Raw genomic sequence first — 26,761 nt, forward strand, 5'->3', positions numbered from 1 at the left:
GCGAGCAAACATCAGTTACAAAAAAATGGTGCAAAGCACTTGCACAGAGGTACAAATGATGAAATTCTACAAGCTGACAGATCATATTTTCGGCAGACAGTAGGACTAACAATCAAATCAGCTGTTGCCTAAACCATTCAAATTAGACCGCGTAGTCTCATGATCAATCACATTGGCAGTGCGCTGTACGAGTACTTACTGCATGGCAAAACTTCACCCTGTTCACGAAAAATTACTGTGGGTTTGCAGTTGAAAAACATTCAACCATGTGTTCTCATATGGGAAGACGTGCAGCCAAATAACACTTTGCAAAACAGAGGTGATTTGAGGAAAATGCGTGCGGTTTTGCCACGTGGCACAGTATTGGTGCTCTATCAGACAATCCCTATTCAAAGGTCCATTCAAGTCAAATTCTGACGTGTGTAAAAAGAATCCGTTATTTCTTGAGAATCTACCACCCGCATCACATTTGCACCGAAAACCTGAGAGTCAACCTTGGCTTTCTGCTGTGGAAATACACATTCAATGTATTTTTCAATGTGTGGACATGCTCTTTAATTCACAAGCCTCAAACAACAGATCCCAGGGTGATAATGTAGATCAGCCTAAAGACACGCCCCAGAGGATCCTGTGAGCCACACCCCCATGTACAGACCACGAGGATTAGTACTAAATGAAAAGACCCATATCTCTGGAACCGTATGGTGGATTAAAAAAGAACAAAACAAACAAAAAAAAACAGATAAAAGTAATACTGGCTTGTAAAAGAAAAGAAAAAACGGACTACTTTGAATTGTTGACAGGTCCTCTTTAAGACCGTTTAAAAGATAACTGTCATGTACTATTAATTTATGAAATAAAAATGTATATAACAAATAAGTAATATTTTTCATATTAAATATCTGCTTCTTTCTCCTTCTGGATTGATTTCCACTGTTAATTCGTGGGTAAAATCTATATTCAGTGAAGACAGACTTTCTCATTACTGAGATAGGAGATCACAGTTGGTGCTCTTAAACTTCTATGGAGGGGGCGGAGCTAGAGGCAGAAACAGACATTCCAGAGCAAGTTCTCCGGAAATGGCAGCTACAGTTTTCCATAGAACTTTATGAGCACTAACTGCCATGTGCTCTGGTAATGTTAAAGTCTGTATTCCCTGAAGAAAGATTTTTACCCGTGAATTGACAATTATAAAGTTTCTTATTTTCATGCGTACTGTACTCTTGATTTATGAAAAAGGATAAACAATAAGTAATGATTAGCTTCCTTTTTTTTGTAGATTTGAGTAAAGTGGTGATATGTGATGCTTTTCTTAAGATGACAGATGTCCTTTCATTTATATGTACACAAGGGTTAGGAAATAATGCAGAGAAGCATCTGAGCAACTATTCCAAAAAAAATCATGTAAATATCCTGTAATAGTCATCTGGATTAAACAAATGAACGGCGCGATTCTCACTCTTGACGATGCGCAGTCCTTATCGAAGAGGAACTATAAGCAAACGAGGTTTAGTCTGCCACCGGCTGGTGCCCCCTCGTTTCACACCAGAAGACACAGTAACGGGAAGTCATGCAGACTGGCCAGCCTTAATCTCGTGAGCAGTGATGAGCGAGCGTGTTGGGATAAGGAGTTATCGGAGCACGCACTTGTGCTATATGAATACTTTCGGGCGTGCTTGAAAAAAATGTTAGAGTCGCCGCGGCTGCAGGTCTTGTGGCTGCTTGACAATCCTTGCATGCGTTGTGGCTGTCAAAGCATTTTAGGACGCGAGTGTACTTATCGGCTGTTCCCTTCCCGCTGTCCGGTCCTCCACGCCCGGTGATCACTCTAGGTCAAGGCTTCTGGCCCCACAGCATGTGCAGTGAACTTCAGGGCCTTCTCGCAGCAGGAAGTCCTGGCCTAAAGTAAACACCGGGCTGGATATGTGATGTGATGGGGGCGCAGGGGACCAGCAGGCGCTGAGTAGGGAGTGGGGAAGTCCAGGGAGGAGAGCAGCCGGCAAAAAGTTAAAAAGAAAATTTCTCATCTCACCTCTCACATTTCCGGTCCTCCCCCAGATCGGTCCTCAGTTTCTCCGGCCAGTGTTCACTCTAAGCCGCCAACTGGGGCAGACGGCAAAGGGTGAATGGTAGGTTATTTTTTTCTTTTTAACCTACTGCCAGCCCTTTTCTGTTCAGCAAGATGGCAGACGCAGTTGGCTGCCATTTTCTATTTTTTTTTTATAATTCAAGTAGAATTCAATTCCTCTCGAGTAAATTCACCTGTCTTAAAACTAAGATATCTGTCGGTCAAATACTTCTTCCCTGACCCCTCCACAATGACCATCCATAACAACAATGCACCTGGTGTGCAGAATTCAACAGATTCTGTCCCTCAACAACATTAGTCAGGTTAATCTTGGGACGCCACCATATACATTAGATGGCAGGCCTGGCCTGCCAAAGTTGTCAGGTTTGGCTGACAATAATCTAATGTGTAGGGGAGCGACATGGCAGCCTTACATGGTAGCTACATGACGGCCTTACATGGCAGCTACATGACAGCCTTACATGGCGGCTACATGACAGCCTTACATGGCGGCTACATGACAGCCTTACATGGCGGCTACATCATAGCCTTACATGGCAGCTACATGACAGCCTTACATGGCAGCTACATGACGGCCTTACATGGAAGCTACATGTCGGCCTTACATGGCAGCTACATGACAGCCTTACATGGCGGCTACATGACAGCCTTACATGGCGGCTACATGACAGCCTTACATGGCAGCTACATGACGGCCTTACATGGCAGCTACATGACAGCCTTACATGGCGGCTACATGACGGCCTTACATGGCAGCTACATGACGGCCTTACATGGCAGCTACATGACAGCCTTACATGGCGGCTACATGACAGCCTTACATGGCGGCTACATGACAGCCTTACATGGCGGCTACATGACGGCCTTACATGGCAGCTACATGACGGCCTTACATGGAAGCTACATGACGGCCTTACATGGCAGCTACATGACGGCCTTACATGGAAGCTACATGACAGCCTTACATGGTAGCTACATGAAGGCCTTACATGGCGGCTACATGACAGCCTTACATGGCGGCTACATGACGGCCTTACATGGTGGCTACATGACGGCCTTACATGGCAGCTACATGACGGCCTTACATGGCGGCTACATGACAGCCTTACATGGCGGCTACATGACGGCCTTACATGGCGGCTACATGACAGCCTTACATGGCAGCTACAGTACATGACAGCCTTACATGGCAGCTACATGACAGCCTTACATGGCGGCTACATGACAGCCTTACATGGCAGCTACATGACGGCCTTACATGGCAGCTACATGACAATCTTACATGGCAGCTACATGACAGCCTTACAAGGCAGCTACATGACAGCCTTACATAGCAGCTACATGACAGCCCTACATAGTAGCTACATGACAGCCTTGCATGGCAGCTACATGACAGCCTTACATGACAGCTTTACATGGCAGCCTTACATGGCAGCCTTACATGGCAGCTACATGACAGCCTTACATGGCAGCTACGTGGCAGCTACATGACAGCCTTACATGACAGCCTTACATGGCAGCTACATGACAGCCTTACATGACAGCCTTACATGGCAGCTACATGACAGCCTTACATGGCAGCCTTTCATGGCAGCTACATGACAGCCTTACATTACAGCTCTACCTTTTTCCTCCACATTGGTGACTGATTGGCAGTATGACACCGAGTTTCTGTCTATTTAACATTCACAAAGAATATCCTGTCCAATGTCACCGGGACATTATTTGCTCTGCTTTGTGTGCACAGGCTTAGCCAGTGTGTAAGTACCGGGTCCTGGTGATCATTGAGGGAACGTACAGAACAGCACTACTTGCATACAATCCAGAACAAAGTGCTACTGAGTGCACCAAGTGTGGGGGAAACAAATGATAGAAAGCATCAGGTTCTGCAGACAAATTTAGGAAGGAAAAACTGAGAACAATTTAATTAGCGAAGTGATGTGATAGGCCGGACTAAAAAGATGTGTTTTTAGGTCACACTTAAACCTGAGGACACTGACTGGAATTAACCAGATTGTCTGGGGTAGAGCATTCCACAGACCTGGTGCAGCACAAGTGAAGTCTTGGATATTTGGATTATGCATGATGATTATGCATAAAAGTCAAAAGGGGGTTTCTGCACATCTGCTATTTTCTGATTTGTTATTAAGACATGACATGTTTTACATGACTCTTGTATTTTTAGCATCTTATGCTCTACAGTTGCTGTATACATCTTATGTGTGTAACTATTTATTATCAGCACTGATACTTTGCATGCAGCTTTCAGGCATGGGTTTAAGCCTTACCAGCACTTCACACATGGGAAGTTGAGATGTGATCCCCATAAGTTTTCTGAGGATATTCCAGCTTCCTAGAAAGGGGAAATGGACGCCCACAGAGGGACTCTACTATGTGAAGACACGAATTGCTGAGCTGAGCACTGTGGTTTCATCACCCTACCACAGATGATGCAACCATGTGGGAGGCCAGAGAGCAAACAGTGGCCCCTCATAACCTCAGTAGTAAATCTTAACCCAAAGGTCATGGAGGTTCCTAATGGAAATTACATTGAAATTTGAGTCTTTGAATGTTAAAGTTCTTTAAGCAAAGGTTTAATCCACTTTCACTGGAGGAAAGTACCTAACAGTTGCCTATCCTGGTTGTATTTAAGCTTATTACATTATTTTCTTCATTTGGAAACAGCATCCCATTTTTACAATTTATTTTGTCAGGGTCGGAAGATCAGAATTTTGACTTGCCCAGTGGAGCATCTTCAGTTTAAGGTCTCATGCAGACTACCATATTTTCGGTCCAAGTGCAATTCAACAAAACATCGGATTACACTCAGACCGATTTTACTCTATCAGACCGTGCACATGTCCAATTTTTTCTTTGGACCGAATCTGTCTGAAACGGCATGCCCAATTTCCATTGATACAGGAAAGATATACACTGCTCAAAAAATAATGGGAACACTAAAATCCCACATCCTAGATATCACTGAATGAAATATTCCAGTTGTAAATCTTTATTCATTACATAGTGGAATGTGTTGAGAACAATAAAACATAATAATGATCAAAGTAAATCACAACTAATTTGGTCTGGAGTTGGAATGATGCTCAAAATCAAAGCGGAAAATGAAGTTACAGGCTGATCCAACTTCAGTGGAAATGCCTGAAAACAAGGAAATGAGGCGCAGTAGTGTGTGTGGCCTCCATGTGCCTGTATGACCTCCATACAATGCCTGGGCATGGTCCTGATGAGGCGGCGGATGGTCTCCTGAGGGATCTCCTCCCAGACCTGGACTAAAGCATCCGCCAACTCCTGGACAGTCTGTGGTGCAACGTGACGTTGGTGGATGGTGCGAGACATGATGTCCCAGATGTGTTCATTCGGATTCAGGTCTGGGGAACAGGCGGGCCAGTCCATAGCTTCAATGCATTCATCTTGCAGGAACTGCTGACACACTCCAGCCACATGAGGTCTGGCATTGTCCTGCATTAAGAGGAACCCAGGGCCAACCACACCAGCATATGGTCTCACAAGGGGTCTGAGGATCTCATCTCGGTAACTAATGGCAGTCAAGCTACCTCTGGCGAGCACATGGAGGGCTGTCTGGCCCTCCAAATAAATGCCACCCCACACCATTACTGACCCACTGCCAAACCGGTCATTCTGAAGGATGTTGCAGGCAGCAGATCACTCTCCATGGCATCTCCAGACTCTGTCACATCTGTCACATTTGCTCAGTGTGAACCTGCTTTCATCTGTGAAGAGCACAGGGCGCTAGTGGCGAAATTTGCCAATCCTGGTGTTCTGTGGCAAATGCCACGCGTCCTGCGTGGTGTTGGGCTGTGAGCACAACCCCCATCTGTGGACGTCGGGCACTCAGACCATCCTCATGGAGTCGCTTTCTAATCGTTTGTGCAGACACATGCACATTTGTGGCCTGCTGGAGGTCATTTTGCAGGGCCCTGGCAATGCTCCTCCTGTTCCTCCTTGCACAAAAGCTGAGGTAGCGGTCCTGCGGCTGGGTTGTTGCCCTCTTACGGCCCCCTCCACATCTCCTGGGGTACTGGCCTGCCTCCTGGTGGTGCTTCTAGCCTCTGGACACTATGCTGACAGACACAGCAAACCTTCTTGCCACAGCTCACACTGATGTGCCATCCTGGATGAGCTGCACTACCTGAGCCACTTGTGTGGGTTGTAGAGTCCATCTCATGCTACCACGATTGTGAAAGCATAACCAACATTCAAAAATGACCAAAACATCAGCAGGAAAGCATTGGTACTGAGATGTGGTCTGTGGTCCCCACCTGCAGAACCACTCCTTTATTGAGTGTGTCTTGATAATTGCCTATAATGTCCATCTGTTGTCTATTCCATTTGCACAACAGCATGTGAAATTGATTGTCAATCAGTGTTGCTTCCTAAGTGTACAGTTTGATTTCACAGAAGTCTGATTTACTGATTTATATTCTGTGTTTAAGTGTTCCCTTTATTTTTTTTGAGCAGTGTATATCTTTGTACCATGTCAGCCAGTAGATAGAAAAATATTTACAATTGAGAGTCCTCAGTGGTTGATGTCTTTTAATGGCTAACTGAAAAGATGGTAACAAATTGCAAGCTTTCGAGACTACTGAGGTCTCTTCATCGGGCAAAGACTAATACAAAATCTGAAGAATTACATATTTAGACACAACACAGCACAGAAATAATGCAGTAGATAAGACAAGTGAAGTGAAGCAGAACTATTGTTATGGGAGAGGGGTAAACAGTTGTAGCCAAGTATCAATATAAAAAAAGAATTAACTCGATCCCTAAGCGGTTGTAATGAGAAAAAATTAAAAAACGTCAGAATTACTTTTTTTTTTTTCAATAAAATGCAATAACGGGCAAGCAAAAGATCCTGTCTACACCATCATGCTTAGACAAAGAAGAGGCCTGGTTGACTGGCTCATTGCAGTAGCTAAGCCATGCTCCATCTCTATCATAACCGATAACTAGACAAAAAAGAGGGCTGGCTGACTGGCTCATTGCAGTAGCTAAGCCATGCCCCTTCTCTGTCTTAACTGATGCTTTGGCAAAGGAGAGGGGTGGCTGACTGGCTCATTGGAGTAGCTAAACCATGCCCCTTCTCAATCATAACCGATGACTAGACAAAGAAGAGGGCTAGCTGGCTGACTGTCTCATTGCAGTAGCTAAGCCATGCCCCATCTCTATCATAACCGATGACTAGACAAAGAAGAGGGCTGGCTGTCTGGCTCATTGCAATAGCTAAGCCATGCTCCACCTATATCATAACCAATAACTAGACAAAAAAGAGGGCTGGCTGACTGGCTCATTGCAGTAGCTAAGCCATGCCCCTTCTCTGTCTTAACTGATGCTTTGGCAAAGGAGAGGGGTGGCTGACTGTCTCATTGCAGTAGCTAAGCCATGCCCCATCTCTATCATACTCGATGACTAGACAAAGAAGAGGGCTAGCTGGATGACTTGCTCATTGCAGTAGCTAAGCCATGCCCCTTCTCTATCATAACCGATATTTAGACAAAGAAGAGGGCTGGCTGACTGTCTCATTGCAGTAGCTTAGACATGCCCCATCTCTATCATAACTGATGACTAGACAAAGAAGAGGGCTGGCTGACTTGCTCATTGCAGTAGCTAAGCCATGCCCCTTCTCTATCATAACCGAAGCCTAGGCAAAGAAGGGGGCTGGCTTAGCTACAGTAATGAGCCAGCCAGTTCACTTTGCAAAATCTTTAGCTACGTGCAGACTTGGCTTGGAAGTGGAAGCTGAGATTCGGAGCACCTTTGAAAATATTAGTTTACCAGTAAGTTGTATGTAGGACTTTAGCAACTCACCTAATCAAGTTGTTTAGCTGAACAATCCATTTAAATCACGTGTTAATTGAATGCAATATATCAGATCCATACCAATCTTTGTATTTAGGCTGCCAGAATGTAGCATCATTGCTGGCAGCCAGTAAAGGCATTACATTTTTTTTTCCTATTTATTTCATATGTATTTTTTTCCACAACACTTGCACAACCAACACAAATGAACACAAAAAGTAGGTAGACATTGCCAATAAGAGATGACATATAAGCTTATAACTGGGACTGTACATATTTCAATTTTATCATCTGTCAATTAGATCATAAAATGATTCCATAAGTTCTACTTCCTCCAAGTCTTGCTTTTGGCTTGTGCACTCGCTTAGCGCATCTCTCAAGAAATAACTGGGTGCAATGAAAGTAGACAAGTAAGAAGTCATCTGTCACTATTATAATCTATGGCCTAATTGATGGGTCAAAAAAGTTAATTATTTCCCATCCTTGGACAGCCCCAGTAGCAAAGTAACAGCATTTTACTGTCTATATAAATTAAATTATAATTATAAATTAAAATACTTAAAAGCAATTTGTCACCTGGTTATCTGAGAGTGGCATGATGAAGGCACAGATATCCTGATTCCAATGATGTATCTCTTACTGACCTGCTTGCTGTTATTTTGATACAATCACTGTTTTTTCTGCTGCAAATCTAGCAGTGCTCTAAGTGCTGAGCTCTACATAACCCTTGTGCCGCTGGTCCTCCTGCTCTACATAACCCCGCCCACATGACTGATTGGCTGCTTTTTGTGTACACTGCACATTCACAGAAAGCTGCCAATCAGTGGTGGAGGCGGGGTTACGTAGAGCAGGAGGACCAGGAGGCACAAGGCACCTAGTCCTTGTAGTGATAATCTCCTGCTGATAAATCACTGATTTTATTGAAACAACAACACAGCCTAGTAAGTGACACATCGCTGGAATCAGGCTCTCTGCCCCTACATCATCCTTCTCTCTTATTACATGACAATAACATATTGACAGATTCTCTTTAAATATTACTGTGCATTTAATAATATTTTGCATAAAGCTATTGTAACATGTTTTACACAAAAAAAATTGCATTTCCCAATAAGTGATAGATCTCTGAAAATTAACAGTGGTGTGTCCCAGCAGTAAAATGCCTCCTGCAGCACTGCGCCCCGAACACCAGTCAACTCATTGTCTAACATTTACCAAACTGAATGAATTTATTTCCAAGGGCTAACAGACATGACATGAACAGTGCACCCTTCCATTTATCAACACCTCCTCCTTGCACCACCTGCCTGGGTCACGATACATCTGTGCGTAAAATAATATAGAGCAGATAAAACAAAAACAAACAACCAAAATTATATGGGGATGATAGGAGGGCGGCACTTACTGCATGAGAGAGGGCTAGAAAAGCAAAATTCTTTTCTTTTTTTTTTTAAGAGAGAACATTTTAAAGTTTTCTTTGCCAGAAATGGAATGTATATCAACATGAGCACATTAAAAAATACACATTTAATAATGCAGCTAACACCTGGGAAGGAAATTATTTGCATTAAAAAGGTGTGCTGTTCACAATAAAAACATCTATAAAGAGTACACAGGACTAGCTGGACAGGACCCAAGAAGCTTGAGTCACATTTGCCACACAAGCAAAGAAAAGCCAGACGTAATGTCTACCTTTCCATCCCCTATTTTTGGGATTTAAAGATTCTATTTTTCTGTTGAAACGTTTTCTTAATCTTTTTTTTTTTTGCATAATTGGTATGGTATTCTAACCCTGAACAGACGTGATCCGGTCTGTAACTGGAAGGAACAAGAGGTGCACTAGCAGCTGAACACTCATCGTCCAGACCAACAAGGGGGTCTTTCTTGCCGGGTACCTTAAGAGAACTGGGTAAACAAAATGGTAATTTGCTCGGTGATTGCAGCCATTGATTAAGGACTGAGCGGGGATTATATTAAAGTATCCAGCAGCAGTCATCTTTAAATTGACTCACTCTTGACAAAATAGAAGTGAGCTGCACAAGAAAGATAGACATAGGGTATTTTTTTTTAACAAAATAAAAGAAATGTTCACACTGGTTGTGTAGAATCAATGATGCTAAAGAAGCACTCCTCCTCCCATCAAAGTTTTTATCCTCTTAATATATTGCAGTCATCATATTACTTACAATTGCTCATTTTGCCTTTCGACCCAGGTAATTCTTCTGCTTTTCTTTAGGGCTATGACATCACTGACGAGCTGAATCCTTCAAAGCTGTCCGTAGAAACAGGAGGTCAATTTTCCCTGCACAAGTCATGAGTCACAGCAAAAGTCCCTGAGAGGGGGGGGAGAAAATGGGTCAGGAGTTGAAGAAGGGAACGATTTTTCCAGGGAAAAGAGACTTCCTGTTTCTACACGGAGCAGAGAAATGAGCACAATTATCTGGGTAGAATGGCAAAATGAGCAATTGTATGTTCACAGTGCCGAAAGCAATACATTAAGATAAAAACTTTGATGGGAGCATTTGTAGAGTTAGCATATAATGAGCGATGTGTGTAGGGGACTGGCACATCATTTCATGCATAGACAGAGAAGGGGGCTGCTTAGCTATTGAAATTAGCGTGTCAGCCAGCCCCTTCACACACAGCTTCGTTGATGTTCTGACATAGTAAAAGTTGTCTTGTGTCAAGCACAAATGATACTGCTGGTCTCAGGATTAGATGGAAAATATAATAACAGTAATACAACACTAGATTATGTTTCACCATTCACATGATTAACTGTACACAAAAGGCTATAACATCTGTAAACTCTTATTATAGTCAGGAGGCCAACAGGAAATCAGACCCAAGGGGATATCACTGGGACTACAGGGAGTGTGATTCCTGACACTTTGGCCTGATGAGCCAGAACTTCAACATTTTGGACAGATGGTACTTTGTAGCCAGGCTGGACAACTTCTACTTACTCTGATTGGAGGTGGTTGAAGAAAACAGTCTTTAGTATGCAATGTACTTGCCTCCTTATTAGCCATGGTCCAATTACAGACCTACAATTTCCATAATACACTATAGTCTACCCTGGAAACTTGAGCACAGGACCAGTCATATAAGATGGACTAAACAATGGAAAGATGTTCCCATGTGGAGACGGCCAGAGCTGAGTGTGATCCATAAACCCTTTCTCCTACCCTCAAGTAAGCAGAAGAATAACTTTTATGTATTTCTGTTATTTCTCCCTCTTTATTTTATAACTATTTTGCTTATGTATGTTGCTTTATTTTTCTCTTTTTATACCGTTTCCTGTAAGCCCTGCATTTTTTTATATTAAAGATTAAAACTTTAATAAGTTTGGTCCTTGTATGCTCTAAAGAATCTATAGCCTGTCAGAGAGTGTGTGGCCTTTGGCCATTTGACTGCCGGCCAATGATATATATTTTGGGGACTCATCACCCTATGTGTTTGATGAGTGGTGGCAGCAGTGTTTAGCCGGGGTTGTATTTTCTCTCTTGGGGTGTGATTTATCTCTTTGCAGTCTGTAAGAGGTTGAGTGCAAGATTGAGTGAAGGGAAATACATTAACCCTTGCAGTTGCATCCCACAGTCACGTGCTGAGAAGAGTGTAAATCTTTGATAATTGAAGCTTATAAGTAAGTTGTATAACTTGCTAGTTTACACATATTTAAGACAATTTTGTTGATATGTCCACCCAATTTAATCCCGTTTTAGACTAGTTGTGAAGCATTACAGAAGTGTGACAAATATAATCTGCAGAATGAAAAGAAGGCTGCTAGCTAAATTGCGCCTCCACTCACCCTCCCAAAAAAAAGAAAAAATATATCAAAGATAAGTCCAACATAAGCGGCAGCAAATACTGTGCTTCTGCCCGTTCTCCGTCAAGGTTACTTCCTTCCTCTATTGTACTGAGCCACCTAAGAGATGGCTGTGAGTTCTCACCAAAGAAAGAGGAAATTAACGAACCTTCCGGTGTTCAGTCACATCTCTTTTGTGCTGTTATGGTGCCTGCAGCGAGGTTTTAAATAAACACACATACACATAACACTTGGCCTCGCTCTTTATATGCTACTCAAACAAGAAAAAAAAAGTATCTCCACCTGGCGTCGGCCAACCCTTATTTCCAGGCGCAATGCACATTCTTGTGCCAGATTTCATAAGGCGCCCAGTGCAGACATTGTTCAGAACTTGCGTCTGGCATTGGCCGTACGCATGTCTGTGGTTAAAAACACAAAGTAAAGGAAGCCGATCACTTATGTTGGCCACAAGATAACAGCAAAGAGGCAAGCAGCATGTTACACACTGCAAAAGCTTCATTTAAGATGTCCATGTTACCTAAAGGAGTTCAGAATGAAAAAGACTGTGCTACATCACCAACACCGACCACCAGCCCTGGCGTTAGTTATATTCTGCACATGACTATGCGAATGTAAAATTATGGAAATGCAAACCCTAACTAACTTCACATAGTTTTGACAATTGTTTCTTCAGAGAGGAGGAGGCCTAGAACTCTAGTGTCTCCTATAGGAAATAGCAATCCTAAAAGTCAATATGGACTATCTAATGAGCCTTGGCAGACACTGTGTTTTGGGGCACTGCACCTCATCAGTGCAAAGTGTGAGATTTGGTTTAGCTGGGTGAGAGGCGTCTGACTGGGATCCAAGGAGTAACATTTCTCCTTGCGGAGAGTGACATATCAAGCTTAACATAATTTTGCCACAATTAGCATAGAAAATTCTACTAAAGTTGGCCACACAGATTAAATGGCTGCCAGTGAAACACTGATCCAAGCGACCACCGTTGGTCTTGATTAACCAGATCCATAATTTAAAGAATGACTAACATCATTCAGATAAGGTTCCTGTGGGGAAGGGGCAGCACAGCTGAGTTCAGTGGTGTCACATTACAAACTCTTCTGTCAGCATTCCTCCTCTCATAGCCTTGTCAGCTCTGCTGTACTGACCCCTCACACACACTCTGAAGATGAGAGCTCAAAGATGTTAGTAATCATATTTTGTGTATGTCTGTCGTGCTCAAAGCAACTTGTACTTGCTCTCCTGTGTGCGATGTAATGACAGCTCTGATCTCACTGCAGAGTGAGTACTAGTTGTGTGAGCACAAAAGACATAACACACTCAGTAATCGGAATCTGGAGATCTGATAGAAAGGTTTGTAATGTGACACAGCTGAACTCAGCTGCACTGTCCCTCACTGCACACTGACTCATGCAGAAGAACAGTGCTGTCAATCACACATCTCATACACACTAAGAGACCTGCTCTAAACTATGGTGGGGTGTGTTCTTTCATTTGAGAGTTGCTGCCTGCTTATGATTGGTTAGTATCATACAGGGAGAAGAATTACATGCCTCCAGTGAAAACTGTCTGATAAGCACCCCCTTGGGCTTTAAAAAAAAGTTAACTCATTGGGCGCCAAATACTTTGATTGCTAGTATTTCTGCAACAAAGAGGCACAATTAAGGATCAAAGCAGTTTTACACATGGGGGTCTCCTTAATCCAAGGTGTATGTGGGCTTAAGTAGCATTTGCTCAAGTAGAGAACATGGTGCACAATAGGAGCCATTCTAGATTGGTTCTAGTTTCTTCTTGAGAGGTTAAGGACTGATTGTTGTGATATATAGGAAATTGCATCAGAATGCCGGCTGCCGGTGTCAGTCAGTGTCCGCCGAGCAATTTATTGTCAGGGTCGTAGAGTAGATGGACCCAGACTGTGTCAGCAATGGTTACAGTCACAGGAAGGGGAGTTTCTGAGTCTGGCGAGATGAAAACACCACTATTCATTTGCTTCAGGGAAAATAAATATGCTGCGCTGGATATTTTTAGCTGAAGCCTGGAGGGACTCAGCAGCTTTTCGGACTAAACAAAGCTATATCGCCATCCTGTCCGACGCTGCGGGCTGCAAATCTGCCGTACGCTTTGTGCAAATAGTGACCTATCATCACCCTGCATCCAGCTCGCACCTGTCTGCAGCAAGTAGGGGACGACTCTCCAGATGACAGTAATCTGCGCGTTCATCCGAGCATTCAAACGTACTTGTTTACTCGCGTGGATGGAATAAGCAAGGGAAAAAAACCGCCAGGTAGTGCTGAAATGGCCATAAAGGGCTGGCACAGTATAGTGTGCACTGAGGACAGGTTGTGTCTGAAAGAAGAAAACGGATTACACGCCTTTTCCATTAAATGCACTTTGATCCTGGGAAGGACTGATCCTTTTAAAGATAAAAACTTACATTAGTACTCTTGGCTTTAGCGTGGGTTCACATGTTGTGATAAGAGTTCAGCGCCGTAAAGACGTGCATCGCAAACCTACAGGGATCTGGGGTAGAAATATTTTGGTTGTGCACCAGACTACAACGTGCTGTGAGTTTCCCGGTGGCTCAGTGGTTAGCACTGTAGTGCTGGGGTCCTATCCCACCAAGGACAACATCTGCAAGGAGTTTGTATGTTCTCCCCGTGTTTGCATGGGTTTCCTCCGGGTACTCCGGTTTCCTCCCAATCTGCAAAGACATACTGATAGGTAACTTAGATTGTGAGCCCCGATGGGGACAGCGATGATGTCTGTGAAGCGCTGTAGAATACGATGGCGCTATATAAGGAAAATAAATAAATCAACTGTTTATGTGTCAGTGGGGTTCAGGCCAAACTGTCAGCAGAACGGAAGCCTAACTTTTCTGATAAGAGCTTTGATAAGCGGCCGTCAGTCACATCTGATTCATTTTTGCCATGTTCTCACTTGCTGCATTGTTTCTGCATCAAAATACACAATTAGCAATCTGCTCTGCTTATTGTGGGGTTTTTTTCAGACGGTTTCGCCCTTTTTAAATGCATTTTGGTGCAGATCTGACACCACAGTTTTTTTTTGGTCGCTTGGGTCTGACCACTGGGATCCTTATTAATCCACAGCTCCATTCACTTGTATGGGACTGATGTATAGCCTCTAGTGGAAAACCCCTCTTAAAGTCTAACTGTCATTTTATAAAAGTTTTTTGAGACCTCCAACAATTGGTCAAAACACCGCTCTCAAGTCCGCAGTTCCTGCATGAGCTGCGTGCACAGTCTCTGGGTCCAGACATCCCTATGAGAGTGAGCGTACTGACCCATAGATTTGCTATTGAACCTGCACAGCTTTTGCAGGAGCTACGGACTTCAAAAAGGGGTTTTGGCCGATCGGTGGTGGTCTAGGTGAGACACATTATGCAGAGCGTTTATTATAGAAAAAAATTTAAAATGGCAGCCACCTTTTAAAGAGAGCCTGTCACCAGGTTTGGCCGCCATAAGATACGGCCACCACCTTCCAGGACTGATATACAACATTGTATAATGCTGTATATCTGCCCCCAACATGACCTGTAAGAGAAGAAAAAGAGCTTTTATTATACTCACCTGCGGGGCAGTCCGGTCCGATGGGCGTCACTGGTCTTTTTCTGGCACCTCCCTCCTTCTTGCTCCGTGTGGACGATGCATTTCAACGTTATACATAGAGTATCTCCGGCATCGCGCTCCTGCGCAGGTGTACGGCGCAGGTGCCAGGAGAGGTCCGAGAGCCTGGGAGCATGCGCACTGCAGTCAGGGCAGAGAAGTACGCCTGCGCAGGGGTGTGATGCCGGGGACACTGTGGATGACGTAGGGACATGTCGTCCACAGAAAGCAACAAGGCGGACGGTATTGCAAGAAGAAGGGAGGCGCCGGACCAGAACCTGCAACAGCCCTCAGACCGGACCTCCCCGCAGGTGTGTACAATATAAGATCTTTTTCTTCTCTTGCAGGTCGGGTTGGGGGCAGATATACAACATTACAGAAAGCTGTATATCAGGCTTGAAAGGTGGTGGCTGTAGCTCATATCGGCCAAATCTGGTGACAGGATCGCTTTAAAGGTCTGAAATGTCAAGAAACTTCCTTGCTTAGACGGAGCTGGTTATATCAATTAGATAAACTTGTTTAATATTAAAAAAAAAAGATTTTAAAAAAGCTACCAAAATAAACTTGCAATATTCAAAAATAACTTTTAATTTTATCAATAGTCTCAGCATTTGTTTCAACTAATTTCCTCAACAAAAGCAAATTGTGGTTTTAAAGGGAATCGGTCAACTGAGAGCACCGTGATATAGGGGTAGAGGCCCTGATTCCAGTGATGTATCACTTACTGGTCTGCTTGCTAGAGTTTTGATAAAAATCTTTGTTTTCTCAGCTGCAGATCTACCAGTTTTCTGAATGCTCAGCTCTGTATAACTCCGCCCACACCTCTGATGTGTGCACTGTGCGAAGGCAGAAAGCTGCCAATCAGTGGTGGGGGTGGGCTTACACATAGCAGAAAGACTACATGGCATAAACCAACTAGTCCTCTAGTGATAACCTCCTGCTGATAAAATACTAATTTTATAAATACTACCCTAAGCAGCCCAGTAAGTGACACATCGCTGGAATCAGGGTCTCTGCCCCTACATCATGCTGCTCTCAGATTTAAAAAGTAGTTCCTTGAATCCATCCACCTTCCCCCACCTCTTAAACCTTTGCATATGTGTATGTACCGGAACGTTGCCGGGAAGAATAAAGTTGATTTTCTGCCAGCAGCGTTCGGCTATGTGCAGGCTAGTAACTCTATTAACCTTCAGATTAACCCCATATATGCAGGTTAATAGTGCTTTTCTGGTGACAGGTTCCCTTTAAGTTGCAGATACTGAACACAGCCTTGGACAGCTATCCCAAATTCAGACAGCAGGCAGACCAATAAGACATACAGAATGTGCTTCAAACCTATCATCACATGCTGAGCGATAGCTCGGACACTTTTCCCTAACTTACACCAACTGTTTTTTTTAACTTTCAGCCATAATTTTATGCCAAAAACTCACACCAGTAAGAAATCTGGGCCATTTTACAACCATCGTACTATTTCTAGACACTTTTAAAAGTCTAGTAGGGAACAAAAAGTGCCTAAAACACATAGTAAATTGCACACAGCATATCCGGGAGTTTTTGGCCCATTTTGAACCCAGTTTTGGAACATTTGAATAGTAACTCTGCCCCAGCCTCTTTATATATATTCTCAATGTAAAAATGTCTGAAAAGTTGCAATAATATAGAAAGCAATGAAAAAATACTACATGCTGGACTTTTAAATTGAGCTTTCTGTTGCCTACCTGCCCGTACTTACTGGAACACTTGCTGTACAGTCACGGATTCGTTTATAACCCTATACGTGGCTCCAAAATTTTGACCAGCAAAGGAGCAATCAAATACTTGACATAGCTCATCGGGACTTTTTTTGCTATATGGTTAAGCTACTTGTCTGTTCTTCCATTCACCGATCTTTTTTGGCTCAGAGTGGCCATGGACTGCTCTTGGCTGTGCTTCTTCATCTTCCTGTGATGTAACATCGACAGAGCAGCTCCTTCTCTTCCACTCTGCTCTTTTAACAGGGCATCACCGCTGACACCATGTTGATTGACAGCCAGCTCCCTATTGCATTAGGATGCACTCGCTGTCAACTGTCAATCAGCATGACGTCAGCAGTGATGCCCTGTCGACAGTGCTCCTAGAAGAGAAGGAACTGCTCTGACAGTGAGACATCACAGGAAGATGGAAAATCGCCACAGTAGCTATAAGTTGGGACAGATTATCACACAGCAGGACCGGTAGGTAGGTAACAACTACCTGCCAATAAGTGCTCAGCCCTATAGAAATAAAAGTCCCGGACAGCCACTTCAAGCATCAATGGTTCCTCAGCAGACAAATCTGGCTCCTGATCAAAAACATCCAGTTAGAACGGTTTTCAATAGCACAGAGTGAGTTAATCTTACCTGGACAATAGGGTGTCCTCCGGTGGTCGCTTTCACCGCTCCACGGCTGCCCTCTGTCTCATAGTGGGCTCGATGGTGTGGTTTAGGCTGTACTTCTATCTGAAGTTCGTATGAACCGGCCTGACTTGTCAGGGGCCACTCGAGAGGGGGCAGCGAAGCAACCGGGATGCTGGGTTGGAAAAGAGACAGTATCAGTGTGTGTTGGAAGAAAATCCATATTATTCCCAGATTTATACTACGAATTCTGCATTGTGTCAATTTTAAGGGTTAGGTCCTGTCCTGATTAAGGTGCACCTTGTCGTGGTGGGATGGCTTTTAAAAAAATTTTAAAATCAAAACACTGTTAACTAAGTACCCTATATTAATCACATGTACTATTACTATTTATTTACTACAGGGTATTTGCTCATTTTGTCTTTATCTTAAGATCTGCTTGTTAAATAGTCACAGTGTGAATACACACCTATGCATTGCACTTATACCATCATGTGCTCTGGCTCAATTATCAATTCTCCAAAATCACTGTAAGATAAGAAAAAGTTGCCTCTAACTTCTTCTTTTAAATCAATATGTTATTGGCCGGGACCTGCTGACCATCCAGTGTATGATGGCATTCTCACCCCTGATGATAGTTGTCAGGGTAAAGAAGGGCTATGGGATTTATACATGGTTGACCCTTCTGTTTGCAGGAGAAATAAGCTGCCGCCAGAGGTGTGGGGCAGCGGCTTATTCCCTTCTTACTATTAGGGCTCATGCATACAACTGATTATGTTGGGCTAGTGCTAGCTGTGGTTTTCACGGATAGCACTCGGAGCCATGTTATTCTATAGGGCTCTATCCCATTTTTTTTTTAAATCACTACATGTCAAATTACAATTCAAGTGTTGGATCAAAATCGGCATTGCAAGTCTATGGGTCCATAAAAACTAGCGGATCTCACTCGGATGACAGTCTGTTGTTCACGGACTGCCAGAATAGAGAAGGTGGAGAAACTTTTTTTTTTTCTCCACCTCCGAGAAAAACTGATGCTACTCTGATCACATTATGAACGGAGTCTGATCAGCAAAATCAGACCGTTTCTATCGGATGGAGAGAAAACTGTTGTGTGCACCCACCCTCAAGACCACATGCATGCTCGGTCATACTGGCTGAGCCTCTAAATAATGAAAAACATTGGGATAATTGCCAGTTATCATGTTCCATTATTACGTTTTAAACCATTTACTATTGCACTCAGCAGAGTTTACACCCAGAGACGTTTCCCATATAACTCCATACACTCATCTGCTCCTCTGGATTACACTGCAGGAACATTTAGGACATACCTTTAAAGGGTCCATCAGTCTAGCTGTATGATTAAAGATCAAGCGAGTGCCAATAAAAGGACTGTATGCATTATTTAGCCACTTTTTTAACAATGGGGTGGGTTATTGTGGCGTTTAGTAGTGGGTGATAAGTTAGGACGAAGACTCTTGGGACAAACCGATCGTGAATGTTTCTGCTTACGGGATATAGAAGACTTGACGGATATTGCGCATAGGTCTATTATTAATCCGCCATTAATAATCAATGGATGCCCTTTCAACATGTAAAACTCCAAAGGACAGACATAAGCAACTAGCTTGGAGTTAACCCATTGCACTTTTTTTACACATTCTGATGGCATCCTCCAATACTTTCCGTGAACTATGACCATGGTCCACAGTCCAAGTGATCAATGTCTAATTGTGCCCATACACCCTAGATAACCGTCAGCCAAACGATTGTTAGGAACTCAGCCATTTGTCCCTTCCCACATCTTACTAACGCATACTCATTTTTGCCGGCCAAAGACATATTTTCAGTTGAGACAGCCACAGTATATCCTCCAGAAAAATACAAGATTCCGAGTGTTGAAATGAAACTTGCTGAATGTAGAGTTGGGCAGATGGGTTCCCGGGAGTCTTGTCCATTGGCCAGAGACTACTGACGGAATCGTAAATCGATTCACCCATGTCTAACGCTGATCGATCTCTACCTTGCCGATGGACCAGAGACCTATGACAAATTGATTTGCCCATCTGTCGATCCTTCGGTACCCCCATTCTGTAGGTTCGGATGACATTATTCTAATGTATAAAGTGACATTTATCTGATAGAGCCTTTACCTCTAGATATTATTTGAATTTTCCAATACTAAAATCAGCTACTTCCATGACCTGAGCACTTTAGCAGTTACCATTCGAAATGCCAAAAAATAAATTGCATTTTAAAGGATAAATTGAGTACCAAGTTTGTAAGATCAGCTTTCCTACAAGAGGACATTGGATTAAAGAGGAACCGTCGTTTTAATTTTTTATTTCTTAAGTCAACAGTACACATGAAGATAAGCAACTTTGTAATATATCTTATCAGAGAAATCTGCTTCTTTCTCCGCATGGACTGATCTTTCACTGAATTAATGGGTAAAATCTATCCTCAGTGAAGACAGATTTTTCATTTACTGATATAAAAGATGACACTTGGTGCCTTTAAAATTGTATGAAGGGAGGACCTAAAGGCAAGTTCTCCTGAAACCACAGTTACAATTCTCCATAGAACTTAATGAGCCCCAACTGTCATCTCCTATTTCAGTAATTGGAAAATCTATCTTCAATGAAGACAGATTTTACCCTTGAGTTGAGATGTTTGGAGGAGAAAAAAGTAGATTTCAATAATAACATATATTACAAAGTTTCTCATTTTCATGTGTCTGATTTATGAAGGGAAAATATTAGCGGGGTTCCTCTTTAAACCCTATAAAGGCACGGATGATTGACCTCGTGGAGACCAAAACATCCAACACCGCGGAGACACCATCACGTGTTTCTCAACGCAGTGATCCAGAACACTGCCCCCAATTACTATAGGATGTTTTCTTTTATTGGATGCTGCCCTTCCCTTGGTTGTTTCTTCCCGGGGAAAGGCCTGGCTATTCACTGCCTGCGTTGAGAAACACGTGATGGTGTCTCCGCAGCTCCTCTACATGCATTTGCATATTTGGGGACAGTGTTCTGGATCACTGCGTTGAGAAACACGTGATGGTGTCTCCGCGGTGTTGGATGTTTTGGTCTCCACGAAGTCAATCATCCGTGCCTTTATAGACTTTCTACTAGGCACTGCTCCTGATAGCCAGTTTCCTACTCCACACTGATGATGGGCAAAAACCCCGAAACAGCTGTCTGTGGATGGATACCATGCTTGGCATAGGTGGTTTTCCTTTATTGGATGTTTTCCTTTATTGGATGCTGCCCTTCCCTTGGTTGTTCCTTCCCGGGGAAAGGCCTGGCTATTCACTGCCTGCGTTGAGAAACACGTGATGGTGTCTCCGCAGCTCCTCTACATGCACCTCTTTAAACCCTGACCCTCTTGTTCTTCGGGAGATAAACTGGCAACAAAGCTGTCTAGCAGCATCTTCTTTCTCTGCTTGATGTGTATGGAGGAGTCAGAAGAGATCTCTGCGACCAGCTATCACATGTGTATGACCAGCGCTAATCCCAAACAGTATTAAAAATAGCTTAAACCCAATATGTAAGCAAACTATTATACTTCTTTCTAAACAATGTTTTTACAGTGATTTTTACTTTTACACATAACTGAGTATTTTTCAACTGAAGAAACAAAAAGGGTTTACTATACCTGTAGTAGGGCATTGCAGGTAGGATCTGTTTAGGCCAGGTGGGTGGCACAAGTAGGATTGACCCAGGATCGGAATTCTTCCTCTCCTCTTGCTCATAAGGCCCAAAATATTCTGGTGGTGGGTAAACCTGACAAGACATGCTCTTATGAGAAGCCACTGGGGAACGATCTGGACTGTTTTTCCAAATTTTTGATGGTACATCATATGAAGGATCGGTAGATAGGCTTAGATCTTCCATAAGATGTGCAGATGTAGTAGGGTTAATGTAACTCAGCGAAGAGTTATCGTCCCTCGGATGGACACGGGGTGATGTCTGAGGAGAGGGCGTTCTTGACTGTCGTGGAGAAATGTTGGTTTGATGGCTATTGTAGAGCTCAGCACAAGGGTACCTTCTTTTGAAACCTGGGGATGACGACCGTGAGTTGGGTCGAGGAGATGGAGAACGTGGTCCCAGGCAGGTGTCCTCTGTGATGCTTGTCCGTGGAGACATTATTGGAGAAGCTCTAGGAGAATAACGAGGGAAGTTTTGTATCTGTGGACATAGGTCATCATTAGGACCATTATTTGGTGAAACGCAAGGTGAGGTGTAAGGAGAAAAATTAGTCTCTGAAATATAACTTGATGACCCACTACTAGCAGGGCTCAAGCAAAGCGGTTCTCTGTAGCCATCATAACCATAGACTTGCAAGGTAGCAGCCAAGTTTGCCTGATGTTCTACCAAAGTATCTGAATCTCTGCTGCGGTATGAACCTGTATGAAATAGTTCATGAGATGGAGTGATCTCAATCCTTGGACTCAGAGCTGGAGCCCCAGTAGCAATTTTAGGGTCTAAGTACCTGGACCCTACACTATTGTGCTGTTCACAACTGCCCATACGATCTGAGGTGAACCTAGGATAAGCCAGAGGTTTGGACCCGTAATCGGAGACATCATCATGAGTGTACACAACTCCAGAAGAAGATTGGTTGTTGATTTTATGTGGAGTCGATTCTTCTGGAAAAAGAAGGGTCTTTTTAAAACTAAATATTAACTTATGTTAACAGTCATGGACAATTTAATATCTTCATTAGTAAATATAATAAATTAAGGATAATAATCAAACTTAAGCTAAAAATACTTTATCAATATGGGAGTTCCTAGGGCATTGCTGTCCAACCAAACATCTGAAATCCAGATCGCTCCAGTGCAAACTGGGTCTGGAAATTTTACTGAAACAGTAAAGAACATCTGTATCAAGTCTTATATACAGGGTGAATACCAAATAGTTGGACAAGTTTGGTTTGGAGTCACATTGACCTTTGTTTGTGTTGTGTTACAGAGTGAATGGTTTCTAAAAATGGGAAAATATATTTGTTCTACACATAAATCCCACAGAATAAAGAGTTATTAGTGGGTTAAGACTTTAGCGCGTGGTACTTTCCGCAGACTATGCTTGTATAAAACAGATCTGACACTAAAAATAACCTATTATGTATAAAAGAATATGGCCAGGCATCATGTTGGCTAGAAAGAACAAATCCACACATCCTACAAAGCGAAATATTGCAGACAGAAAGTTATACTGTGAAGTACAGGTACGGACTGGGGCTGAAATTCAGCCCTGGCATTTGAAGTCACACAGGCCCATGTTGTCCCCGTCCTCATGAACAAGATGGGGATACATTACTAATATTACCCTGGATGGAGGAAAGGAAGGTTTACTACAAGACCAATATTTCAAATCATACCGATGGCCTGCTGGGGTAAGTGACGGAGTCAGCGACTTACTTTGTGCTCCATCACAACTCTTAACAGTATGGGTGTCTTGAGAACACCGATTCAGATAACAACGTAGCAGACAAGGCGGCCCACAACCAGACAGGCCCTTCTGGCATTTGCCAGAATTGCCAGATGGACAATCCGGGCCTGGTGAAATATGTCCTTGGTTTATGTAGTAAGCTAAGGAAAATGTAGTGAAAAAATCTAAGAGAATACTTAGGATTCGGCTAATACCGCATTTCCACATTCGTGCGTCATGGTCCGAGCATGGACAGTTATCTACAGAGTGCCCACTGGTCTCTTAAGCAACTACAGCATTAGGCTATTAAGTTTGGGTCAAGAGACCATCATAGGTTCAAGTCCCCTAAGGGGACTGAAAAATAAAGTAAAAAATAAAGGTTTCCAAAATAAACAATACAAATACAGTGGGGCAAAAAAGTATTTAGTCAGTCAGCAATAGTGCAAGTTCCACCACTTAAAAAGATGAGAGGCGTCTGTAATTTACATCATAGGTAGACCTCTACTATGGGAGACAAACTGAGAAAAAAAAATCCAGAAAATCACATTGTCTGTTTTTTTAACATTTTATTTGCATATTATGGTGGAAAATAAGTATTTGGTCAGAAACAAACAATCAAGATTTCTGGCTCTCACAGACCTGTAACTTCTTCTTTAAGAGTCTCCTCTTTCCTCCACTCATTACCTGTAGTAATGGCACCTGTTTAAACTTGTTATTAGTATAAAAAGACACCTGTGCACACCCTCAAACAGTCTGACTCCAAACTCCACTATGGTGAAGACCAAAGAGCTGTCAAAGGACACCAGAAACAAAATTGTAGCCCTGCACCAGGCTGGGAAGACTGAATCTGCAATAGCCAACCAGCTTGGAGTGAAGAAATCAACAGTGGGAGCAATAATTAGAAAATAGAAGACATACAAGACCACTGATAATCTCCCTCGATCTGGGGCACCACGCAAAATCCCACCCCGTGGGGTCAGAATGATCACAAGAACGGTGAGCAAAAATCCCAGAACCACGCGGGGGGACCTAGTGAATGAACTGCAGAGAGCTGGGACCAATGTAACAAGGCCTACCATAAGTAACACACTACGCCACCATGGACTCAGATCCTGCAGTGCCAGACGTGTCCCACTGCTTAAGCCAGTACATGTCCGGGCCCGTCTGAAGTTTGCTAGAGAGCATTTGGATGATCCAAAGGAGTTTTGGGAGAATGTCCTATGGTCTGATGAAACCAAACTGGAACTGTTTGGTAGAAACACAACTTGTCGTGTTTGGAGGAAAAAGAATACTGAGTTGCATCCATACCTACTGTAAAGCATGGTGGTGGAAACATCATGCTTTGGGGCTGTTTCTCTGCAAAGGGGCCAAGACGACTGATCCGGGTACATGAAAGAATGAATGGGGCCATGTATCGTGAGATTTTGAGTGCAAACCTCCTTCCATCAGCAAGGGCATTGAAGATGAAACGTGGCTGGGTCTTTCAACATGACAATGATCCAAAGCACACCGCCAGGGCAACGAAGGAGTGGCTTCGTAAGAAGCATTTCAAGGTCCTGGAGTGGCCTAGCCAGTCTCCAGATCTCAACCCTATAGAAAACCTTTGCAGGGAGTTGAAAGTCTGTGTTGCCAAGCAAAAAGCCAAAAACATCACTGCTCTAGAGGAGATCTGCATGGAGGAATGGGCCAACATACCAACAACAGTGTGTGAAAACCTTGTGAAGACTTACAGAAAACGTTTGACCTCTGTCATTGCCAACAAAGGATATATTACAAAGTATTGAGATGAAATTTTGTTTCTGACCAAATACTTATTTTCCACCATAATATGCAAATAAAATGTTAAAAAAACAGACAATGTGATTTTCTGGATTTTTTTTTCTCAGTTTGTCTCCCATAGTTGAGGTCTACCTATGATGTAAATTACAGACGCCTCTCATCTTTTTAAGTGGTGGAACTTGCACTATTGCTGACTGACTAAATACTTTTTTGCCCCACTGTATAAACATTCAAATAACCCCTTTACTCTCCCCATTAAAAATAAAGAAAAATTAAAAATTTAAAAAATAGACATATGTGGTATCACTCTTTCCATAAAAGCCTGATCTGCCAAAATATAAAACTAATTAACTTGATTGGTTAATGTCGTCGAGAGAAAAAAAATAAAAATGCCAGATCTTTAAAATTTTGGTCACTGCAAAAAAATACAATAAGAAACAATCAAACTGTTATCTAATATATAAAGCTGAATGTGTGTATGTGTGTATGTATGTATGTGTGTATGTCCGGGATTGGCGTCTGCACCGTCGCAGCTACAGTCACAAAATTTTGCACAGTCACACGTCTGGACCCCGAGAGCGTCATAAGCTATGTTGTGAGGCGAAATTTTAACCCCACGCGTTCCAATTCACCAAACAATTTTGCCCCTATCTACATAATGGGGAAAAAGTGAAAGGAAAAGTGTTGGAGGCGTCGCAGCTACAGCCACAAAATTTTGCACAGTCACACGTCTGGACCCCGAGAGCATCATAGGCTATGTTGTGAGGTAAAATTTTAACCCTGCGCTTTCCAATTCACCAAACAATTTTGCCCCTATCTACATAATGGGGAAAAAGTGAAAGGAAAAGTGTTGGAGGCAAATTGACAGCTGCCAGATGTGAACAAGGGGGACTTAAAGAGTGAGAGCGATGGCACCAAAGAGTATATACCGTACAGTTGCTAAGGTGGGGCCCTGACATGGGATACTCACCACACACGGGGATATGAACACACACACAAAAGGCGCCACAAACTACCACGTGCTTGAACACATATACCACCCTCAGCACACATTTCAACACACATACACCAACCTCGCCACATAAAAGTCGAAACACAAAAATCACCGCTGAAAACTCGCCACGCGCAAAACTCGCCACATGCAAAACTAGGCTCATGCAAAACTCGCCACACGTGCAAAACTCACCTCATGGAAAACTCGCCACACGCAAAACTTGCACACGCGGAAAAATTGCCACATGCACAAAAGTTGCAACACATGCAAAAGTTGCCTCACACAAAACTTGCACTCAAAATGCACCACACATAAAACTCACCAAGGGCAAAACTCGCCATGCGCAAAACTTGCTGCATATAACTTGATACACTAACCTGTCACATGCAACTCGACACACAAAAAATTGCTACACGCATGTCACCACACAAAACTCATCTCACAAAAGTCGCTACATGTTTGTCGCCACACGCAACTCTACACACACAACTTGACACATGAAATTCGCCGTAAAACACATACAAGTCTGGTATTATCCTTCAAAAATAAAAATCTGATTAATAAGCAGACAAACTACAAGAGCAACAAATGTACCATATAGGAAATACGGCAGCTGTCAGTCACATGACCTGTCTATTATGTGTATGTGTGAGCTAATATATACTGCCGGGGGGGAGGGCTTCCTGTTGGCTGGGGATTTATCAGGCTGCCAATTTAGCTTACAAATACTGAGGTAAAAATACTGACCAAATAACGTGTGAACGCGGTCTAATACAGGAGGAGATGACACACAGAT

The 26,761-nt window shown here is 43.0% G+C and overlaps 1 protein-coding gene across 2 annotated transcripts in view; it reads right to left on the minus strand.

Moving 5' to 3' along the window:
* Positions 1 to 26,761, minus strand: part of NFATC2 (nuclear factor of activated T cells 2) — a 105,346-nt gene that overhangs the window by 58,261 nt on the left and 20,324 nt on the right. For both annotated transcript variants that reach the window (XM_069750891.1, XM_069750892.1), the window contains exons 2-3: positions 21,415 to 22,408; positions 17,758 to 17,926 (exon numbers count right to left, since the gene is read on the minus strand). In XM_069750891.1, coding sequence (XP_069606992.1) covers positions 17,758 to 17,926; positions 21,415 to 22,408 — 1,163 coding nt within the window. The remainder of the gene's footprint in view (positions 1 to 17,757; positions 17,927 to 21,414; positions 22,409 to 26,761) is intronic.

Source organism: Ranitomeya imitator, chromosome 2, assembly GCF_032444005.1.
Source record: "Ranitomeya imitator isolate aRanImi1 chromosome 2, aRanImi1.pri, whole genome shotgun sequence".
NCBI lineage: Eukaryota > Metazoa > Chordata > Amphibia > Anura > Dendrobatidae > Ranitomeya > Ranitomeya imitator.